Source organism: Phodopus roborovskii, unplaced genomic scaffold, assembly GCF_943737965.1.
Source record: "Phodopus roborovskii unplaced genomic scaffold, PHOROB, whole genome shotgun sequence".
NCBI lineage: Eukaryota > Metazoa > Chordata > Mammalia > Rodentia > Cricetidae > Phodopus > Phodopus roborovskii.
In genome coordinates, this window is record NW_026126540.1 from 1,612,856 (window position 1) to 1,634,469 (window position 21,614).

The 21,614-nt window shown below is 39.3% G+C and overlaps 1 protein-coding gene across 1 annotated transcript in view; it reads right to left on the reverse strand.

Moving 5' to 3' along the window:
• Positions 1–2,141: 2,141 nt before the first annotated feature.
• The window catches only part of Veph1 (ventricular zone expressed PH domain containing 1), a 205,482-nt gene continuing 186,009 nt past the window's right edge, over positions 2,142–21,614 (reverse strand). The window contains exons 12-13 of the mRNA XM_051198959.1: positions 7,704–7,840; positions 2,142–2,446 (exon numbers count right to left, since the gene is read on the reverse strand). Of these exons, the coding sequence (XP_051054916.1) occupies positions 2,210–2,446; positions 7,704–7,840 (374 nt within the window). The 3' untranslated portion in view covers positions 2,142–2,209. The remainder of the gene's footprint in view (positions 2,447–7,703; positions 7,841–21,614) is intronic.

A 21,614-nucleotide genomic window follows, 5' to 3' on the forward strand; every position in this document is an offset into this window, starting at 1 on the left:
ATTATTCTCTAATACATCTAGCAACTTTACCTTGTCTTTCCTTGTCTACATTAATTAAACTCTTTTTCTTCTTAAGATGGCTTCACCTAAAAACAAAAGGAAAAAAATCATTTATCTATCCTTGCTCTTTCACCTTAATCTCACCTTAAAAAAATTAAAATGTGACAGTCAATTACCATAGCACATTGAAAGTTAACATTTACTCCATCATTCCAATGAAATCGTTCTTACCAGTGACATCAATTTCTTCCTAATTATGAAAGTCAAGCTTTATCTTCAGGACTTCAAATTGTTGACACCTTGAAAATCCTTCTTCATTTATCTCTTATAATATCATGTCTCCTGAGCTACATCCTGTCTGAATACTGATCAGATATTACCTGCCTTTGCCTACATATTGCTATCCCAAGGGGCCCACCCTATTCTTCCATTTCTCATTCTCCTTCAATAATTTCAGCCAGTTTCATATCTCTCACAATTACCTACATATGCAGTGGACCCAAAATTTGACCTCTTGAACTCTATTTCCAATGTGTAATGGCTCCTGTGGCTCATAATCTTCTCAAACTCTACATGTTAAAATTGAATTAAGTTTCTTTGCTCAAGTAAGACCCATTTAATATTTCCTATGCCAGTGAGTTAACAGTAGTGTCATTGTAGTGACAACTTAAGTCTTTTTCCAGGCTTCTATACCAAAATACATAATAAATCATCTTTACAGAAAAAAGTTATCTTTGATAAATTACCAGGAGGGTTTTATATGAACTAATCAGTGCATTAAAAAGATCACTGCATGGTTTGCATTTAAGCTGCTTAATTCAAAATTATATATGGGTAATGGCAAAAATCAATGCATGTTGATAATTTGGACAATACAAGGCTTACGACAGAGATGAAAAACACAGAACTTTTTATTAACAACATTTAAGTTTAAGGGAGGCCATGTACATTATCTTTCCATGCTTATTCTATCATACTGCCTTGGACTGTAGATATAACTGTGTGCTTCGACATGACAATCTAATTACAGGCCAATTAGAGCCTAAATTTAATTATGTAACAAGAATCATTATCTTATGTGTTAGCACTTTTTGTATTGAGAAGAGAAATAAAATGTGGAAGTTTAAATAGTAAATAACCCTCATAGGCTCACATATTTAAATGTTTGGTTCCCAGTTGCTAGTGCTGTTTCAGGAGGCTATGGAACTCTTAGGAGGCGGAGCCCTGCTAGGGGAAGTGCATCAGTGGAGGTGGATTTTGTGGTTTTATAGCCTTACCCTATTCCCGACTCTCTCTGCATCCTTTCTGTGTAGGAAAGTCAGCCAGCTTCCTGTTTCTGCTGCCATGTTTTCTCTGCCTTGTTGCCACGTGTTCCCTGCCACAATAGACAAAATAAACCCCTTCTCCCCTAAGTTGCTTTTGTCAGAGTATTATATATTTTCCTCGGAGACAGCATTTCTCTGTGTAGCCTTGGTTATCCTGGGACTCGCTCTGTAGACCAGGCTGGTTTCAAACTCAGAGACTGGCCTACCGCTGCCTCCTGAGTGCTGGGATTAAAGGCACTGACTGCACAGCCTAAAATTATTGGTTTTCTTCAGCATTCAGTAGTTCAACTTTTCCTAATAGTTTTTTTTTTTTAAAAATATGTTTATAATGTGGTAGTTTTTTTTTCAAGGTAGACCTTTCAGGCATTTGTTTTTTAAAATCCCATGTATTTATTTAAGTATTTTCTGGGAGTGTGAATGTGCCATTGTATGTGGAGAACAGAGGATAATTCCCAGGAGTTGGTTCTCTCCTTCCACCAGGTCAATTTTGGGGCTAGAACTCAGGCTATTAGACTTGGTAGCAAGTGCCTTTTACATGCTGAGCCTTCTCACTGGCCCCACTTATTGTTTTCTTACAGTCATAAATCACATAGCTACAGAAGTTCCTTCATTCATAACTTTCCCTTCCTAGCCCCCTACATGCTCCAATAGGAACTCTATGGCTTCACTTTCTCATGCACTTCAGGAAGATATCTTGGAGTTAATATAAGAGCTGTGAAGGCATGAGATTTACAGAGAACCCTGTCATTTTAGGCCCTCCTTCTTAGGGATAATGGTTTCACTGGTATAGTAAAACCTAGTATGCCATGGGGGGGGCTTCTTTTTTTTTGTTGACATTGGCAATGCCCATCATGCATGTTTGTAAGAGGTGGTGTACATGTCTTTTATAGATATGTGGTCACTTCTCTGCTTTCCCTCTCTTTCGCTTGGGCAAGCGCCACATTGATGCACTGCAGCCATTCTTCTGCATCCTTCTCATCCTTGGCTTTGAAAACATAGGTCTTATTATCTGTGAAGATTTCAAAAGCCCGAGGGAGAGAGCGATCCCGGCGTTTCTTAGCCACAGCCTTCACACTCTGTACTTTGCTGAGTTCTATTGGGGAATCATCAGGATCATCTTTCTGAAATGAATGGAAAGGAAAGATCATGAGATGGTTCTTGCTGCTGCCTAGGTCACTGGCTCTTGGATTTTTCCTAGATGTGTCCTTCCACATCCTACTGCTCAAGACCTTTCTGTTTTGGGTACTAAGGCATCAAAGAGTCATTAGGGCAACAAAAGCCAAACATTTGGCCTTTAGTATAGTACCATAAGTCAACAGAAGATAACCTGTTTACTGAAAGTTATTATAAGTGAAATTAGAGTAATGTTTAATTCATGGTTTTTTGATTTTCTGTCACTTTCAATTTGTATTAACACTATTAATGGAGCAAAAGACAGCAGTGAAATTTGAAATACTTTTATGTCAAATTTTCAGCTAGAGAAGGATGTATAAGGCTGAGTTTTCCTTGTGGTACTTCTGGGAAAAGCTGTGTTCATCTGGAATTGAAAAACAGGATTCTACTGTCTGAGTAGCTTTTGGAATCTCTGCACTAGAAACATTCACTGTCTATAAACATTGTTACATGCATGTTTTAGGAAAGAAGAGGTTTAGGAAATCTCTGTGATACCAGAGTCATTATATTGGGTTAGCATGAATGGTTTTAGGATGATTAAAGATGTCTAAAGGCAATGAACAAACTTTGTTCACTGGAAAATGTACTCATGGTTCGGCATCTTGCCAACTGTTCTGATAGTCATCTTCCCCAGCTTTGCAATGAGAAAACACTATTCTTAATTATCACAAACTTTCTGTTGTGTATGTCTAGCCTGGAAAAGTCTCAGGAATGTTGAAAAACAACAAAAAAGCCCACAATTCAATATATTAGGGAAGTATTAATCAGTCAAAACCACATATTTTTTATCCACCAATTTCATGAATAGACAGCACCCCCTTTATTCTGTGTATATATATGTGCATATGTGGAAGTCAGAGGCCAACGTCAGATGTCCTCCTCTATCACTCTCCACCTCATTTTGTTTAGAATGGCTGACAGCAAGTTCCTGGGATCCACCTTTCTAGTGTCTGGGGTTAGAGACAAGAGTCACTGTGTCTGGTTTTTACAAGGTGCTAGGGATTCACACTCAAGTCTTTATATGCGTATGCAGCAAGCACTTTGCCCATTAAACCATCTTCTTTGTCTAACATTTCCCTTTTTAATATTTAATGCTTATTTATTAAATGTGGCATTATACTTAAATGCATTCATAAATGATGCAACCTAAAAGAGAAGTCAATCAGAAAAATGAATACTTAGAAGTTGATGATCACAGAAGTTAAAGCAATTAAGCTTTAATTTATGTACATGATTTTCTTTATATTGAAAACTGATTGAAGAAGACTAGAGAGACAGTTCAATGGTTAAGAGCATGTCCTACTCTTGCTGAGAACATGACTTCAGTTCCCAGCACCCACATGCGGATGCTTACAACCACCTATAACTACAGTTTCAGGTGATCGGCTATCATTATCTGGCCTCAATGGGCACCTATATTTATGAACAGACAACCATATATAGACACACATAATTAAAAATAAGAGAATTCTTAAGAATGATAGGACAATTGAGATAAGTAGCTAGGGAGTGGTAGAATAGAAATATGAGTTCAAGGGAAACATAAGTAATGCTGTTTATCGCCACTAAAGAGATTAATATGCATTTTTATAAAAGATGGATGATAATGAATTAATGTGTTATGGTATTTTATTTTATTGTAATAATTATGTTTAAAGATGGAAGATATTCTTTTTATTTTAAAATTACTCTTTAAAACTGTTTAAACTTCATATGGAAAACAAAAAATCCAGTCAAAACAATTCTGTACAAAAAAGGAACTTCTGGAGATATCACCATATCTGACTTCAAACTCTATTATAGAGCTACAGTAATGAAAACAGCTCGGTACTGGCATAAATGCTTTTTATGGATGGATCAAGGGAATCATATCAAAGACCCTGCTATCATCTATACACCTATGGACACCTGATTTTTGAGCAAATTGATACAGGAGACCACTTCCTGAACATAACTCCAGTAGCACAGACACTGAGATTAACAATTAATAAATGAGACCTCCTCAAACTGAGAAGCTTCTGTAAGGCAAAGACCAAACAATAGCCCACAGACTGGGAAAAGATCTTCACCAATCCTACATCTGACAGAGGGCTGATCTCCAAAATATACAAAGAACTCAAGAAACTAGTCAACAAAACACCAAATGACCCTATTAAAAAATGGGGTACAGAACTGAATAGAGAACTCTCAGTAGAGGAAATCAAAAAAGGCTGAAAGGCACTTAAGAAAGTGCTCCACATCCTTAGCTATCAGGGAAATGCAAATCAAAACAACTTTGAGATACCAACTTACTCCTGCCAGAATGGCTAAAATTAGAAATACCAATGGTGACTCATGCTGGAGAGGATGTGGAGAAAGGGGAACACTCCTCCACTGCTGGTGGGAGTGCAAACTCATACAGCCATTTTGGAGATCAGTATGGCGGTTCCTCAGGAAAATGGGAATTAGTTAGGACAGGATCCGGCAATCCCCCTCTTAGGCATATACCCAAATGATCCACACCCATGCGTTAAAGACATGTATTCAACTATGTTCATTATTTGTAATAGCAAGAACCTGGAAGCAACTTAGATGCTCCTCAACTGAAGATTGGGTAAAGAAGATGTGGCACATTTACACAATGGAATACTACTCTGTGGGGGGGGAAAAAAAAAAACAATGGAATCTTGAAATTCGCAGGCAAGTGGATGGGACTTGAAGAAACCATCCTGAATGAGGTAACCCAGTCACAAAAAGAGGAACATGGTATGTACTCACTCATATATGGATTTTAGACCTAGATCAAAGGATCACCTGTCATAATTTTCACACCACCAGAGAAACTAGGATACAAGGAGGATTCTAAGAGATTCATATAAGGTCCCTCACAGAAAGGGAGAAGATCTCTTGAGCATATGGGGAGTGGGGAGGGCAGTGAGTGGAGAGGGGACTAGGAGGAAGAGAAGGGGATGAGAGGAAAGCATATGGGACTAGGAAGTTTGAGTCAGGGGAGTAATAGATAAGAGGGGATATATATATATATATATATATATAGAGAGAGAGAGACAGAGAGAGAATAAAAGAGGGAGCTATTATAGGTTTGAAGAGAAAACTGAATCTGGAGAAATGTCCAGAGACCTACAAGACTGACCCCAACTAAGAAATTGAGCAACAGTGTAAAGGCTACCATAAATGCCCTTCCCTGAGAATGAGATTGATGACTAACATATCCACTATCATTGAGCCCTCATCTAGTAGCTCATGGAAAGAGAAGCAGACACCCACAGCTAAACACTGAGCTGAACTGGAATCCAGATGCAGAGAGGGAGGACAAGACCAGGCTACAGAAATCCACAGAGACAGCTGACCTGAACAAGGAGGAGCTAATGGGCCCCTAGACTGATAACTGGGAATCCAGCATGGGACTGACTCAGACCTCCTGAACATGGGTCTCAGCTAGAAGGACTGAGCAGTCTAAGGGACCTTGGGCAGTATCCCCTGTACACAAAAGGACTCTGGGAGCACATACCCCATATAGGGATACTCCCTTAACCTAGAGACAGGAAAGAAGGCCTAGTCCAAATGACTTGACAGATTTAGATGACCCCTCCTGGAAGGCATCACCCTACATGTGGAGTGGGGGAGGGTGGGAGGGGAAGGTGATGGGGGTACATGTGAGTGGGGGAGAGGGAAAGAGGGAGGGAGAGAGAGGGAACTGGGATCGATAAATTAAAAAAAGTAAATTTGTACAAGTATCATAGAAGAACATTGGCAATAATTGGGGTTGAAGTTCAAAAGTCACATGTCATTTGTCCAAGAAATTTAGTAGGTTTACATCTAAATAAAAGAGAAATGTCATATGACAAAAACCCCTTTGTCTTTAACGTCCAATTTAACTGTTAAAATTGAATATAATATTTACACTCTGAAAAGCTTTTTAGCCAGAGGAAAGCCTCGTATATATGACACAGACCGAGAACCCTTCATAAGTTCAAATTATCACAAAATTTTGACTGAGGTCTTATTAAAGAAATACTTGCTCAGAATTCATCATAATTCACATACTTGACTCTTGCTGAGTAAAATATTTCAGTAACGTCTATAGTGAGAATCCTAATGACATAATGCATTTGTCCAGAGAATATTGTTAACTTGTAAATACTTTGCCCCCTTTAATTTATTAGTAAGGCAATAGTTTATACAATGGTTAAAGATATGGGTCAACCTGACTGAGCTAGTGGATGTCCACACAGCTGTTAAAACATGATTTCTGAGTGTGCCTGTATGTTTCCAGAAGAGGCCAACATTTGAGTCAGTGCTAAAAAAGATCTCCTCACCACTGTGGATGATATCACTCCATTCATGCACCATAGATCATAAAGAGGAAAGGCGATCTGTGTGACCCTGACCATCTTTTCAGAATGAAACATAATGGCAGGCTCAGTGTAAACACCGGAACTCTTGAGTTTGAGACCAGCCAGGACTACACAGTGAGATTGTCTCTCAAGAATACCACCACCACCATGTTCACCACCATCACCACCACTACCATTACCACCACTACCACCACCACCACACACTGGTGCCTGGTGTGGTGGCACACCCTAATCTTAGCACTCTGGAGGCAGAGGCAAGATGATCACCATAAGTTCAAGACCAGCTAATGCTATATAATCCCACCCTGTCTCAATACCTCCCCCCCATAGTGTTCTTGTCTTAGGGAACAGAGGAAAGAGCACAGCTTTATTGTCACTCTCAGCAGCTTGGGGAATTTTCCTAATCTTTTAGAGACCTGAGTCAGGCCAAACTGTGGTTTGGCTCATAGGGAGTGACAGTATTAGGAGGTGGTGCCTTGTTGGAGTAGGTGTGGTCTTGGAAGACAGTTATCTTCCTGCTGTCTGCTGATCCAGATGTAGGACTCTCAGCTACTTCTCCAGCACCATGTCTGCCTGCATGCTACCATGTCCCACCATGATGACAATGGACTGACCTCTGAACTGTAAGCCAGCCCCAATTAATGTTTTCCTTATAAGAGCTGCTGTGATCATGATGTCTCTTTTTATTTTATTATTATTATTATTATTATTATTTTTTAATTTTACATGTCAATTCCAGTTCCCTCTTCCATGATGTCTCTTCACAGCAACAGAAACCCTAAGACATCATCTATAGGATTTTGAAGGAAAGAAAAACAATTCAAGTTTAAAATGCGCCACAAAAACTCACAGATTTTCCTTTCTGAAACAGAAGTTGGTTTCCAGCCAATGTAAAATAACGAGTTTTCCACCTCTTGATGAACTTCCATCTCACTTGTTTCTCTTTAAGTTTTCCTTCAATGAGAGGCTGGCCATCTTGATTTACAACTATGAATGGAAACAGAATGATCAAGCATTTATTTTCCATTATTGATTTGGCAAGTGATCAAAAGTCAGAGCTAGACAATGACCAGATCCTGGTGAGCACATCTGAACAGCGGCCAATGTGGCTGGAGAGATCACTCATCTGTTAAGTGTACTTGCTGCTCTTGCAGAGGACCTATGTTGGCTCCCAGCATCCATACTCACAACCCTTGAAACTACAGTTCCAAGGGATTAGTGCCTTCTTCTGGCATCTGACAGCACCTATAAACACACAGTACACATAAGCTCACCCAGGCACATGTATACAAATATATATACAGAAATAATAAATGAATAAATAATAAAACATTTTGGAAAAGTAAAGTGCCAATAACTTGTCAATTTGGTTACACTTTTCTGCTTTGTGCCAAAAAAGATCATTTCAGACACAATAAGGAGAAAATGTTGAAAGCCCTCAATGAGTTTTTCTTAAGATTTTATTTTCACTCTTAATTACATATGCATATATGTTTGTGCAGATGAGTGCAGTGTCCATGCAGGCTAGAGGAGGGCACCAAAACTGCCTAATATAGGTAATATGTCCTGTGGAAAAGGAATGAGTAGTACTCTTAACTACAGAGCCATTTCTTCAGCTCCCTTCAAAGAGATGTTTTAAAGGAATTAGGCCATAATAAGAGCATCTAGTTAGTGGTATTTAAGTTCTGACACTCAGCCCTCATGCTTCTGGACAGCTTTGTTTACAGTATTCAGGTCCTTAGATTAGATCAGAATGACTAAATTTGAAATTTTAGCCTAAAATATTTAATAATGCCATAAGCTTATTTTCTATTGTTGATTTTGGCCATATCAAGGTAATAAAACGATTTTCACGCTCCATGTCACATGAATTATTTACAACTAACCGTAAACCAAGTATATTTAAGCCCCCCCCCTTTTTCTTTTTCCTGTTTTAAAGTGAAAATCACCTGTGTGGTCTGAAGGACATTTCTTCAGGGCTGTTACACTAAGCTGATCTTTTGTTTTATGTCATACATCCTCACTTTCTCCTCTTTGCTATCCTTTATTGTTTTAGTTTGCTTTCCTGTTGTGAGAAACACCCTGATGGAAAGCTATTTGGGGAGGGCAGGGTTTATCTTATGGATTACATAAGATGGATTACATATGGGTCTATCATCAAAGGAATCCAGGACAGGAACTAAAGCTAGAACTTGAAGCAGAAACTATAGAGGACCTCAGATAACCAACTTGCTCAGCTACCTTTCTTCTATAGCCCAGGTCCATCTATCAAGGGATTACATAGTTCACAGTGGCCTGGGTCCTCCCGAATCAATTAGCAAGCAAGAAAATATCCCACAGATATGCTTACGGGCCAATCTAATGGAAGCAGTTTCTCAGTAGGGTCACCTCATCTCATGTGTGTCAAGCTGACAACAGAGATAGCCACTACCCCTAGCCAGCACTTGGCAATTTTTTATTTTAATTCAAAATACTTATCTTGAGATTTTTTTCCACAAACCCAGGACAGAATAGCCTTCATCTGTCTGTCCTCAGAGCTCACAGTGTTTCCTTTATGTCTGGCATCACCACTCATGCATGGTTATTGGTGCTTACCTATTTGATACCCTTATTCCTCATTCATCTGAAAGTTTTATGAGGAATGGTCTTATCTGTGTTTACTGCTAAAACACCTGAATCTATAAATGTGTTAAATGAGTAGATTAATTATATACTAAAGGAGAGTTCATAATGATTACATATAGTCACAGAGTTGGTAGTCCCATTAGAGGGTTAGAGGGTGGGAAGCTGAACTGAAGAGTTTCATTTCCCTTACTGACTTTGTAAGACTCATTTTCAGGTTTCTCTGAAAGCATCTGTTTTAACAGGAATGTACAATAGAAAATACCACTGAGAGTAGGGCAATATTTACTGGTATTCAATTCTCAATTTTCATAGCACTTTATAAACAACAAAATTTGTTTTTTTTTCCATTGCTTTAGAATTTATAAAATGGACAGTGACTTCTTGGCTATGTAAGCACAATCTGTCTTTTGCTATCTTAACAAAGCATATCCAACATAAGATAATCAAATGTGTGGCTTTCACCAACAAAATTCTATTAAGGCTAGTTTGACATTCATTTCCTTTTTGGTCTAATGATTATTCAGTTGACGCTTCTACCAAATGAAAATCAAGGCTAAAAATAAAAATTATGTATCACATATACTAAGTGATAGTAAGGATGGTGATGAATTTAGAATAAGGAGTAACTTATGGTTATTGTACATATGCTAAGTAGTCAGGAAAAAGCTTAGCCATTTGAGGGATGGTTGATCTGAGACCTCAGTGATAAGAGGCTGTCCTCTCTCCTCAGAGGCTCCATGCTGCCTAGCACTAATGACAGACAACAGGAGAAGCACGAGAGCTCAAGTCACATTAATCGACAATTGATATTAAGGAAGGCATTTGAGTATTCTGCTGTTCTTTTTACTAGGAACCATCTGGATTGGAGGATTCCTCTAACAATGCTCTTCATAATTTTGAATCCTCCATAAACACAGTGGTTGGTTCTTTCATGCTGCTTCACCCTGAGCAGCAAAAACCTATTCCCTGGGCCACATAGTTCTAGGTTAGGAACAGAAGATCCAAAAATGACAACCAAACAAATCCAGCAACTCCCCTCCCAAATGAAAATGATTGAATGCAAAGCCTTTTAATAACAATGCACTTTTCTTCTCCGTGTCTTTCAAGTGATTCTCAAGCACGTGGATGGATCAACAGGATTCACTACTATATTTCTTTTTAAGGGAGAACCAAATGGTTTTCTTGAAGGGCCTGTTTGACAGAAGTTTCCTACATTGGTGACACTACTGAACAAGAGCAGACATAGCGAACAAGAACTCAAGAGGTCTATCAGGAACCAAGAGTGAAGGGCTTTAGAAGTCTGCTGCTACCACAAGGCCTCTCTCCAGAGGCAGAGTCCATTGGAGGAATTTTAGGAAGGAAATGTTAGCAGAACCTTAAAATAGTTGAATGGTAGAAACCAAATTTAGTCATCAAAATCAGTGTCAGAGAATTTAGTAGGAGCCTAGTAATCAAGAGAAAGAAGGAGGAAAAGAAAATGAGGGAGAAGAGGAGGGAGAGAAGGAAAGTTGGAGAGAGAGAGAGAGGTTTCTTTTCCAGTTGCTAACTCTTGTAGACTTTTTTTATTTACAATTATGTATAGCTTATATAGTATGGGACACGTGTCATTTTAATAAGTTTTTCATCCACAGAATTTCCTTATAAACAAGTAGAATGTGATAGTGCTGGTCTTTATAGCCAAAATGCTGAACTAATTTTTCCTAAAGATTATCACATTTTGTTGAACACTATGACGTTGAATAATAGAATGGACAAATATTGTTTGCAATACACAGGATTTTGAAAGACTTTCCCACTTCTAACACTTTTGGCTAGGGAATTCTCTGGATTTGTTCTTTTCCTTTAAATATCAACAGGCTAAAAAGATAGAGTAATACACTGAAACTTTTGGTATACTTGTAATCCCAAGTATTACCACAATTATCAACTAAATGTTTTTCGGAATATTAATTCAAATACTTGTATGTTATTATTAGCTGTTATCACTAGCCCTCTTTGTGTTCCAAGACTTGAAAACACATGATAAGAAGTAAAAACTGAAGGTGTTCTAGTGAGGCTGGTGAATAATGAACAAAGCCACAAAGAATGGTCATCTGTCCATCCATCTATCCATGTCACAAGTGCTTCTGAGTACAGAGACGGTATGAGGTGCCATGTTTGGTTTGAGGGGCTGCAGAACCTGTCTTCCAAGGAGCTGAAGCTATGGTACAGCATAGATATACACTTAAAAACCCACACTGTTCAACACTGAGGTTGGTGAGTGATGCCAGAGAAGGGTAGCCAAGTGTTCTAGAACCCAAGAGGAAATACTGCTTTTAGCTGAGAAGAGATGACAGGGGAGTTGGGCCTTGACGAGGAACTCTCCAGAAAGCACAGAAAGGTGTGTGTGTAAGACCACACAAAAGAACCTAAAGCAGGAAAATATTGACTCAAAAGCAAGTTCCAAAACCTTGGCTTGAGGAGAAAGTTCTGGGCTGAGGGCTGAGGAAGTAAACCAGTTCAAGACTTTAAGGGTATAAAGCACAGGGAAGAGACTGGTTATCAGTTATGAGAGGTCACACTGGACCTTTTGGGAGCCCTGTGCAAGGTTCTATTAAAAGACTGGCAAGGAGCCTGACTAGGGGTCTGAGGTGTCAGCACAGCAGGGAGCCTCACAGCCACCCCCCCCATTGGCATCTACTGTATATCCTGCAGGGCCCCAGCAGGAAGCAGATCCAGGAAGCTGGGTAATCAGGGAGTTCATAAAGCACTGTGGATACAGGTGTGGGCAAGGGCAAGGAACAATAGCACTCCGAGGCCAGTGGCCATGCCCGCATAACAGCCCCTTGACTAAAGAGGGAAGGGGACAGAGCAATTAGGCTCTGGGGGAGACCTGTCTAGTGGGTTAACTCCAATTTACCAAGAATGGAGAGTTTGTAAATACTGCAGCAGGAAGGAAGTCTGTATCAATGAACTTCCCTTCCCACGATGAGCTTAACTGAGAGCCAGAGATAAAGATAACCATGGGTGTAAGGATTCAGGCATTATGGTGGCTTATCCCAGTTACCTGGCACAATGTACTCAGGCAGCACCCTGGTCAGCCCAGGTGCAAAGGACCCCTTTAAAAGACAGATCTCTGTCCACTTACGCTCTCTTTTCACTCTCTTTCTGCTTTTCTCTTTCCCGCTAATCCCCTGGGGTAGATAGGACTTTTCCTGTCTCCCTCTTCTCTCCTGTCCTCTCTCTGTCTCTTTACCTTTTTTCTCTCTTCTTCCCTTTCCCTCCCCTTTCTAATAAAACTTCTCACTTAAGTTCTGTCTGCCTGGCATGTTTGTCCCTCCACCTAGGTGGAGGGTTTGCCTGCCATGGGATCTGCCAAGCTTCCTCATGCTTTAATCCTCTACATGGTAGCCTGCTGGACATGGAGTCTGGTGGAAGAAAGGAAAGGACACTGTATATATTAAGTGGGGTCAAAGTTGGAATATATTTTGTATGTTCAGTTTTCCTCTTTTTAGTTAGTTTATAACCTTCTTCCCAACTGTGGCAAGTTATGTGTGAAGGGCCTTATTTAGAGGAGGGATAGACAGACAGGAGCAAAAGGGGGAGTCTGTGGACCCACAGGAGAGATGGAACCTTTTTAGGTTTTAGGAAAGACATGGACTAGAGGTAAATGAGGTGTCTCTCATGCATGGTTTCCTATCAGTCGACAGGACTTAACGTGTCCAAGTTCCTGTCATGGACTACCAAGTTCTATTTTTTTTTTTTTTTTTTACTAACACTCTTTGGCATTCATTAATTCTTCCTTTCTTTTATTCAAAATGCTTTATGGACTCACCTACCCTAGTAGACATATAGAAAGACAGGAGGATCTTCCAAGGCAGATGTGACAGTCTAAGTCTTTGAGATGCCAAGGAATGCTGCAGGCTAACAAGTACAGAGCAGGTGTAGCACAGTGGGGGGATCCCAAGAAAGAGCCCGTGTGGGGTATTATGGAATATGTGGGGGAGATGGTTATTATTAATGAGGCATAGGAGCCGGAAAGCTTCCTGGAGTAAATGCTGCCTGAGCTGGAGCCTCAGGGGTAAGGGGCAGTCACAAGAAAGGTTCTACTAAAACAACAACAACAGCAACAGACAAATCACAGAAAAACACTGAAGCTTAGAGGGGTTCTGAAATGTTATCTGGGAACTATAACTCATTCTATGTGACTGGACTTTGGGTGGGTGGGAGTTAGAGATCAGGGTGGGAGAAAGAGGTGAGAGAGAAGGCATTGGATTCACAGACTGGTCAAACCTCCACTAGCTTTGGCACCATGCGAGGTAGAACCTTAATGCTTTGTAATACATAGGAAAATATTCTTTTAGCCATACAGCTGCCAGGTCCTCCGTTTCTTTTGAGGGTCTCACTTTGTAGCTCTGGTTGGTGTGAAACTTACTTTGTAGACCAAGCTGGCCTTAAACTCAGAGATCCCCCTGCCCCTACCTCTCAGGTGCTGGATTTAAAGGTGTGTGCCACCATGCCTGGCTAACACAATTGTTTTTCTCTCAAGAGGACAAGAATCTATCTATATGTCTATTTCTCTCTCTCTCTCTCTCTCTCTCTCTCTCTCTCTCTCTCTCTCTCTCTTCTCTCTATCTATCTGTCTATCATCTGTTTGTGTGTGTACTGGTACTGGTTCTTGACTTCAACCTTGGTCCTGGCCAGTGAGCATTTATGGATTCTGCTGTCTGTCTGCCATCTTGCCATTGGAGGGCTGGGATTACAAATGTCTGCTACTGCACCTGGTCAGGATTGAACTCAGGCCTTCCTGCTTATGAGGCTTGTGCTTTATCCACTGAGCCCTCTGTTGGCTTATTTCTGAAAATGTTAAAAGCCAATTCAAATGTACTTAAACAGTGTGCCATCTTACTCCTTAATGTAGATCATATAGGGCTACATAAAAACCAGTCTCTGACGTAGGCCTATAGTTTATGAGGTAAGGGCACTGTCTTTGGAGCCAGGCCTGGGTTCAATTTTGGAATATGTCCCTTTCTAGTTGACTGGTCTTCAGCAAGCTGTTTAACCACAGTGAGTGTCAGTTTCCCCCTCTCTAGAGTTGTAGTTCACAACAGAGTCAATGCAAAAGATGGTGATGGTTCTCAGGACAAGAACACTTGGTTAAGGTAGCCAGTTGGGGCTGAAATCTGGCCTGAATTTTACTATTTGAGCCAAATATCCTGAATACATTAATTGCATTCACCACAAATATGAATATACCATGAAGGTTAACAGTGGCCTTACTACTCAAGACCTGACCAGTTACTATCATCAGGACCATCATAATCCTGAACATGACACAACTGTTACCATCCTTTCATCATAATGAAGAAATGTGTTTTAGAAATGTTGTATCTCAATGGCTTCAGGAGAGGAGTGTTTCCCTTCATTTATTAACAAAGTAATGAAACAAAAGGTTTGGGGGACATTTATTCTCTCTCCTTGTATGTGTGTGTGTTAGAGAAGTATATCACATGTTCACATTACACAGCATAGGAGTGGAAATCAAAGGACAATGCAGGATTCAGGGATGGAACTCAGTCAGGCTTGGTGCTTGACCTTTAATTTTTTTTTAAACAGTAACTTATGTATAAGTGTTAAGAACAGTGAGAATTCAATGTGAGACAATAAATCCTTGCAAGGTCAACACGATACATTGGAGAAGTCACTCAGTCTGAAAAGACAGGGTGTACATTTTTTTTGTTAGTTTGTTTTTGAGACAGGGTTTTTATGCACTTTAAAAATAACTGAATAACTTATTCAAAAGACTGTCACCAGTGGCTTAGGATGCATTGGAAGCATCTCCCAATGACATCAGTGACTGTTCCCTTTTATTTCTAGACTGCACCCTTGTCTTTGCAATATATTGGAAAGAATGAGTAGACAGTAGAACAGCCATAGCTGCTAATCCCTAGGCACACTGACTCCCCGTCAGATTTAGGAGCTCCTTGTTTTGTATTCTTCTCTCATCTTGAAATACCTCACTTCATATGGACAACCATACCCCACTGCATATGGACAACCATACCCCGCTTCATACAGAAATCCATATTTCACTGCATATGAACAACCATATCTCACTGCATATAGACAACCATAACTGACTGCATATACACAACTTGTATTTGAGGCCATCATAAATTTTGCTTGTGATATCTGAATTTTTATATATTCTGTTTTTATTTGTTATAGGTAAATGGCTTTAAAAGAAGGCCTGTTCTGGGAGGAAATATGTAGTTCCCAAATGTTGAGTTTTAAAATAAAAGTTTTAAAGTAAGAGCTGAGAAAAAGTATACAGTCACCCTTGAGATGACTGCTGATGGGGGCTGTGGTTTCTTTGCTGTCCATAGGGAATTTCTTTGTGTGTATTGAGAGTCTCAAATTTGCTTTTTTTGGTAGTGTGTGTGACAGTTCTAATAAAGCCAGAAGTAATCACAGAGGATGTGATTACAGAGGAATGGAAGGATTGACTCTGGGGTCTTAGGAGCCACATAGACTGAGTGTGGTTTTTGAAATCACTAAGGATACTAACAAATACCATGTTTCTTATGTGCTTTAGAGTCTATATTTTCTTAATGTGGTGAATAAATAAATAAATACCAACACAAAATGATCAGCCATCCCTCCAAGATGCTGTGGGAATCAAAACAGGAAAGTGAGATAGTAGCCTTGTGAGTATACTAACACATTACTGAATGGACTTATTGCTCCATAGTTTCATAGTCGACAAGATACAGGTCATTTAAAAAAGATAATTGAGGCATATAAATACCTGACAAACCATTGAGGATGAACCTGCCAGGCTGTCAGAGTTATACTTTATAAAGCCTTTGGACTGCTCTGGGGCCACCTTCTTCAGAATCAGCTGCTAGTTTGTGAAAATGCACTTTCCAAAGCAGTGTTCCAAATCCGCTGACTTTTGGGATGGTGAACGACTCAAGAGTTTTAATGATGTCTCCAGATTATGGAGAGCAGTAGCCTATATGTTCTATATTGTTTAAGAACTCCTGGGAAGTTTTGAGTTTTGTCATGGTGGATGAAAGTAATTGGTCAAATGATATTTAATAAAAGCAAAGCCAACAATAGCTGGAGGAAAATGATTATGACTTTTCTATAGAATAAAAGAATAGGATGGCAGTATGATCATATACATGTTGATATCTTTATTCATTAAAGTTATAGAGAAAGTGCTTAGAATTGATGCTTTGTGGAATCTGAATTATTATTATGTTATTAACGAAGCAATCTTTTTTATGTGTTGTGTGTGTGTATAACAGGTATGTGTGTTGGGTGCACATGTCTGTACTTGTGCTTGTAGGTCAGAGGACAACCTTTGGTATAACAGGAAAATTAAAATAAATACCCAGAGACTGACATTGGGATTCATGTTTCATGCTAAGATCAGAAGCAAAGCAGCCAGTCACTAGCTCTTATCTCTACCTCAACTCAGACCAAAGAGGTGATCCTCAAACTGCTCCTGACTTCACTGCTCCTCAGATTCATTCAGACTGCTATGCTCTCCTCAGTGTGGCTAGAGACAAATTTTTAGACTGAATGCTTATACCTTTTATATCTCTCAAATCCTAGGATTAAAGGCATGAGCTCTGATTCACTCTCTAGTAGCCAATGTCTTTAATCCCAGGAATGCACTCAGAGATCCATTTGCCTTTCTCCCAAATCCACCATTACCTGGCTTCTATAACAAACTAGTGTGGCTGGATTTCCTTTCTGTTTCCTCAAGCAAGCTTGAATAAATCATAAATAATAATTCAGCACACTTGAGTTTCATGTCACAGGGTCTCCTCTGGCTCATTGGCATAGAAACTTTTGTAGTAGGTAGACTATTTGGCCAGTGAGACTCCTGTCTACCTGTCTCTACTTTTGCCTCTCTCATCATGCATTGCTGGGGTAATTGATGCATGCTATTGATTGGCTAGCTTTTTATGTACATTCTGGGGATCTGAACCCTGGATCCTCACACTTGCAAGACAAGTGTTTTATTTACTGAGCCATCACCCAGTCTGGTGAAACAAAGAAACAGATAACATCTAAGGGCACATTCCAAGAATGGAGCCTTTTCAGCAATTCTGTGTGGTATGTGAGGCTATCTGTGTACTCTTCTGAGAGCATCATAACAGAGATTGGCTTGAACTTGAATCATGGCTGACAGGGACCAATGGGAAAAGACCAGGAATTAGAAAGAAATGGAGGTAATTGTTCAATCTTAGGGTTAAACTTTTGACAAGAAAGAATTTCATTCACATATCCCATGTAGGTCCCACATGGTCTCATTAATGTGATCTTAATGATAAGATACTATTGGCAACATCTTGTAACTATAATTTGTGAACTATAGCAGACTCTACACGTATGGAGACTACCTGCAGAGAAGCAAGCTGACCTGGGGCTGATTACATTCTCCCAGGAAAGAACTGATCAAACTGTATGACAGCAAAGTCTACATATTTTCTAGCTTTTATATTTATTTATTTATAAACTGTAAGGCTGCACAGGCCTGGTGGAAAGAAATTTGATTTTTTTTTCTTTCCCTAGCTTGGTCACACTGTAAATAAACCATTATTTCATTACCATTTTCTGTTTCCTAATTTGTTTTGGAATACAGGAAAACAAAGATGGTAGGCCGAGGACCTATATATATGTTAATAATTTTGGCTTAGACATCTAGGAAGAAAACTTGTGGCCATCCAACCCCAGAATTCAAACCACAGGCAAGAGAAAGCTGAGCTTCCTGGAGCTCTCTGCCAATTCTCCTTCACCCACCATAGGTGCTAGCTGCCTATAAACACCTACTGGTGAATTGATAACAGAAAAGGCTTGCGCTTTTGGCCTGATCTTATTTTTTAAGGTCTTTCTAGGGTCATTTGGTATTTGATTTGGAAAGTTTTGGCTAAATTCCTGTGGTCTTATTTTGTGTTCTTAGGCAATTTGTAAGGAAAACTTGGAGTGAAACTGGGCACATTTGATATGCTATCATGCTGAAGTCTCATCTGAGCCATTTGCTGATGGGTTGCTCAACACTTTGACAGGAAAATTTGCCTGCATTTCTGTAGCTGGGTTTGGCATTAGTGAAGCACAAGGCCTGGCTTAGCCTGACCTTTATTTGGCAAGGTACTCATTTTGTCTGGGTGTACCCATCTATATATTTGGATTTGTCACTTATGTGCTTTGATTTACTTTCAGTCATTGTTTCTACATCTGAGGTATGACTGCTATTTGTCAACTTGGAGTCCCACTTGATGTGAAGTAAGTTCAAGTGTTTGTCTGAAGCACGAATAACTATTTTGTGGGTTTGTTTGTTTGCTTTTTGAGTTCTGCTCTTGTGAGATGAAGATCAGAAGGCTAAATTCCTAGGAAAGTTGTTTGCATTTGAATTTTTTAAAAAGTCTCTGTTGTAATTGGTGTAAACACAGGAAATGCTAAATCTATACTGCCTTGGTGGCTTTGGGAAGAATTCTGGCTAACTAGTCCTTTCATGGTAATTTGTCTGGAGTATACAGATAAGTTTATAGAAATACTGATTAACTAAATGGTATTTAGAAAGTTACCAATGAAGCTCTGGAATAAGTTTGGATACAAACTAAAATTCTAAGGACTTTTATAACTAATTGTTATTTAGGACATAATATCAGAATTGTTAGACTCATTAGGTCTATTTTTATTTGATGTTTCTCTTCCTTATCTCAAGCCAATGTTTTGAAAAAGAAAACAGGTGACTTAAGCCCACATATGGTTTTTGAGTTTTGAGATAACATTATTTCAGCTTTCTAAAGACTATGCTAAACAATCAAAGTGAGTTAAAGAGTTTCCTGTGGTCACATAAGGCTTGAAAAGAGAAATATCCTAGGGAAAATTTATATGCAACTATGTTGGCCATAACCAAAGAGTTCTTTAAACAGCTTCTTAGTTCTTAGTATTCACAACAACCAGATGTTCTTAGAATATTGAAGTAGTTTTTTAAGTAATTTTTTTTATTTAAATTTGAAACAAACTTATTTTACATGTCAATCCCAATTCCCTTACCCTCCCCTCCTCCTCTGTAACCCCAACTTCCATCCCATCCCCTTTCTGCTCCTCAGGGAGGGTGAGGCCTTCCATAGGGGATCTTCAAAGTCTATCATATCATTTGCAGCAGGGCCTAGGCCCTCCCCCATGTGTCTAGGCTGAGAGAGTATCCCTCTATGTGGAATGGGTAAGCAGTTTTAATATAGTTTATAAAGGGGTTAAGTTAAAAAAAGACAAAAGTCATATATTTAACACCTAATTTTATTAGGTTTTTAGCAGAGTTGGGCTCATTTAAATTTCTCTATGCGCTGAAATCATCTCAATGGTCCTGTGATAGTTCTAGCTAAATAGGTATGTTGTTGTACTTTGTACCAGACCACTCTGTTCTCGATACTGTTTCCAAACATGTGAAAAATCTTAAAATAAAAGTACCTATATAATTATGATATTGTTTTCTTGATCTGTGTCTATGATTCCCTGGTATGCAACTCTTTTAGAATGTAACCTCTAAATGCTTACCAAGCTATTGCCAGTGGTGGTGCATGCCTCTAATCCCAGCACTCTGGAGGCAGAGGCAGGTAGATCTCTAAGTTTGAGGTCAGTCTGATCTACAGAGCAAGTTCTAGAATAGCCAAGACTACACAGAAAAAAACCTGTTTTGAAAGACCAATAAAAACAAACAAAAAACCCCCAAAATTATCAATAATGATAATTTTAATATGTATGCTCATAATTATACTCTGGCCATTATTTTGAGGCACAAATAAATAAATACACTCAAGCACTTCCCATTCTAGGCAGAACCAATTTAATAGCTGACCGGCTTAAACACTGCAGAGTCTCTTGATGTCATGCTGTACACAGTGGGAGAATGAGACAGCTTATACATCCCTAATCCCTTCTGGGGTTTGTTCTTATAACTTTATTTTCAAGCTTTATAGCTCATATTTTCTGTTACAAAAGAAAGAACAAAACACTCATGGTTTTTCAATTACAAAGCTAGTGTTTTAAATAGGCATTTTAAAAGGCTAAGGCTAACACAGTCCTCAGACAGAAAGGCAAGGGGAAGCTCCTATCCAATAGCTGTGAAAGAGAAATGGACATGGAGACAAAGAACTCCAAAATTAAGGTAATAATAGGGTATTTTTACACCTGAGATGCAAAATATTTAAAAATTTAAGAATAGATTTGAGGAGAAATCAGCCTTTAGAGTCCTTATTCCTAAAGTCTGTGACTTTAATTTGACCTTTGACTCTGACTAGATCAGATAAAAAGGGAAAGCATTGTATCCTGGCAATGACAGGTGAGCAGCAACGTCTTAAAAGTATACAGATAAAAGGAAGGAAAGATAATTGAAATGATGTAAGGTCTGAGGCAAAGCCAGTCTGAGTTACAGAGACATCAACAAAGACAAGTCACTGTGCCAGTGCTAAAGCCAAGGGGATAAGAAGCGTCTGACACAGTACTTCTTGATTATAGCCTGACTCCTACATGTATTGCTTCTGATGTTTCTTTCAATGGATATATTTCAGGAAATTTCACATCAGCTCCACAGTGCATGGCATAGCATCCCAATTCCCCAAGACCAAAGAATGTCAAAGAAGAAGGGAAGACTGTGACAGCAGAACTTAAAAAAATACAACAGACCCTTCATGCTCAGAGCTGGGTAGCAACAGGCAGCAAGGTAAGGACAGACATACACTGCTGAGAATGGGGGCAACCTGCCAGAGTTAAGCGGTCTCACAACAAAGTCTGCATAGATCCTGTCTTTTGTCTAATGTGTGCCTATAAATTTGAAGACTGGCATGGTGGAGAGAACTTAGTCTCCATTTCTGCTAAATTTTAAGTCAATTCATTTTTCTTTCTCACTTTCTGTTTCATAACTTCTTTTGGAATAGCTGGTAGGTTGTGGCCCTGAATATTCAGAAACAAATGGGTCAGGATATGGTAGAGCTTGCTTGATGTTGGGATATATGGGCATGAAATACTTGTGCAAAGTTTGTGATAGGGTCAGCCTGTGGAGTGCGTTCTAACCATTTCCTGTCTGGACATGTATGGTATTCTGGATTTGAAGGCATTACCCATAATGCTTTTGTGT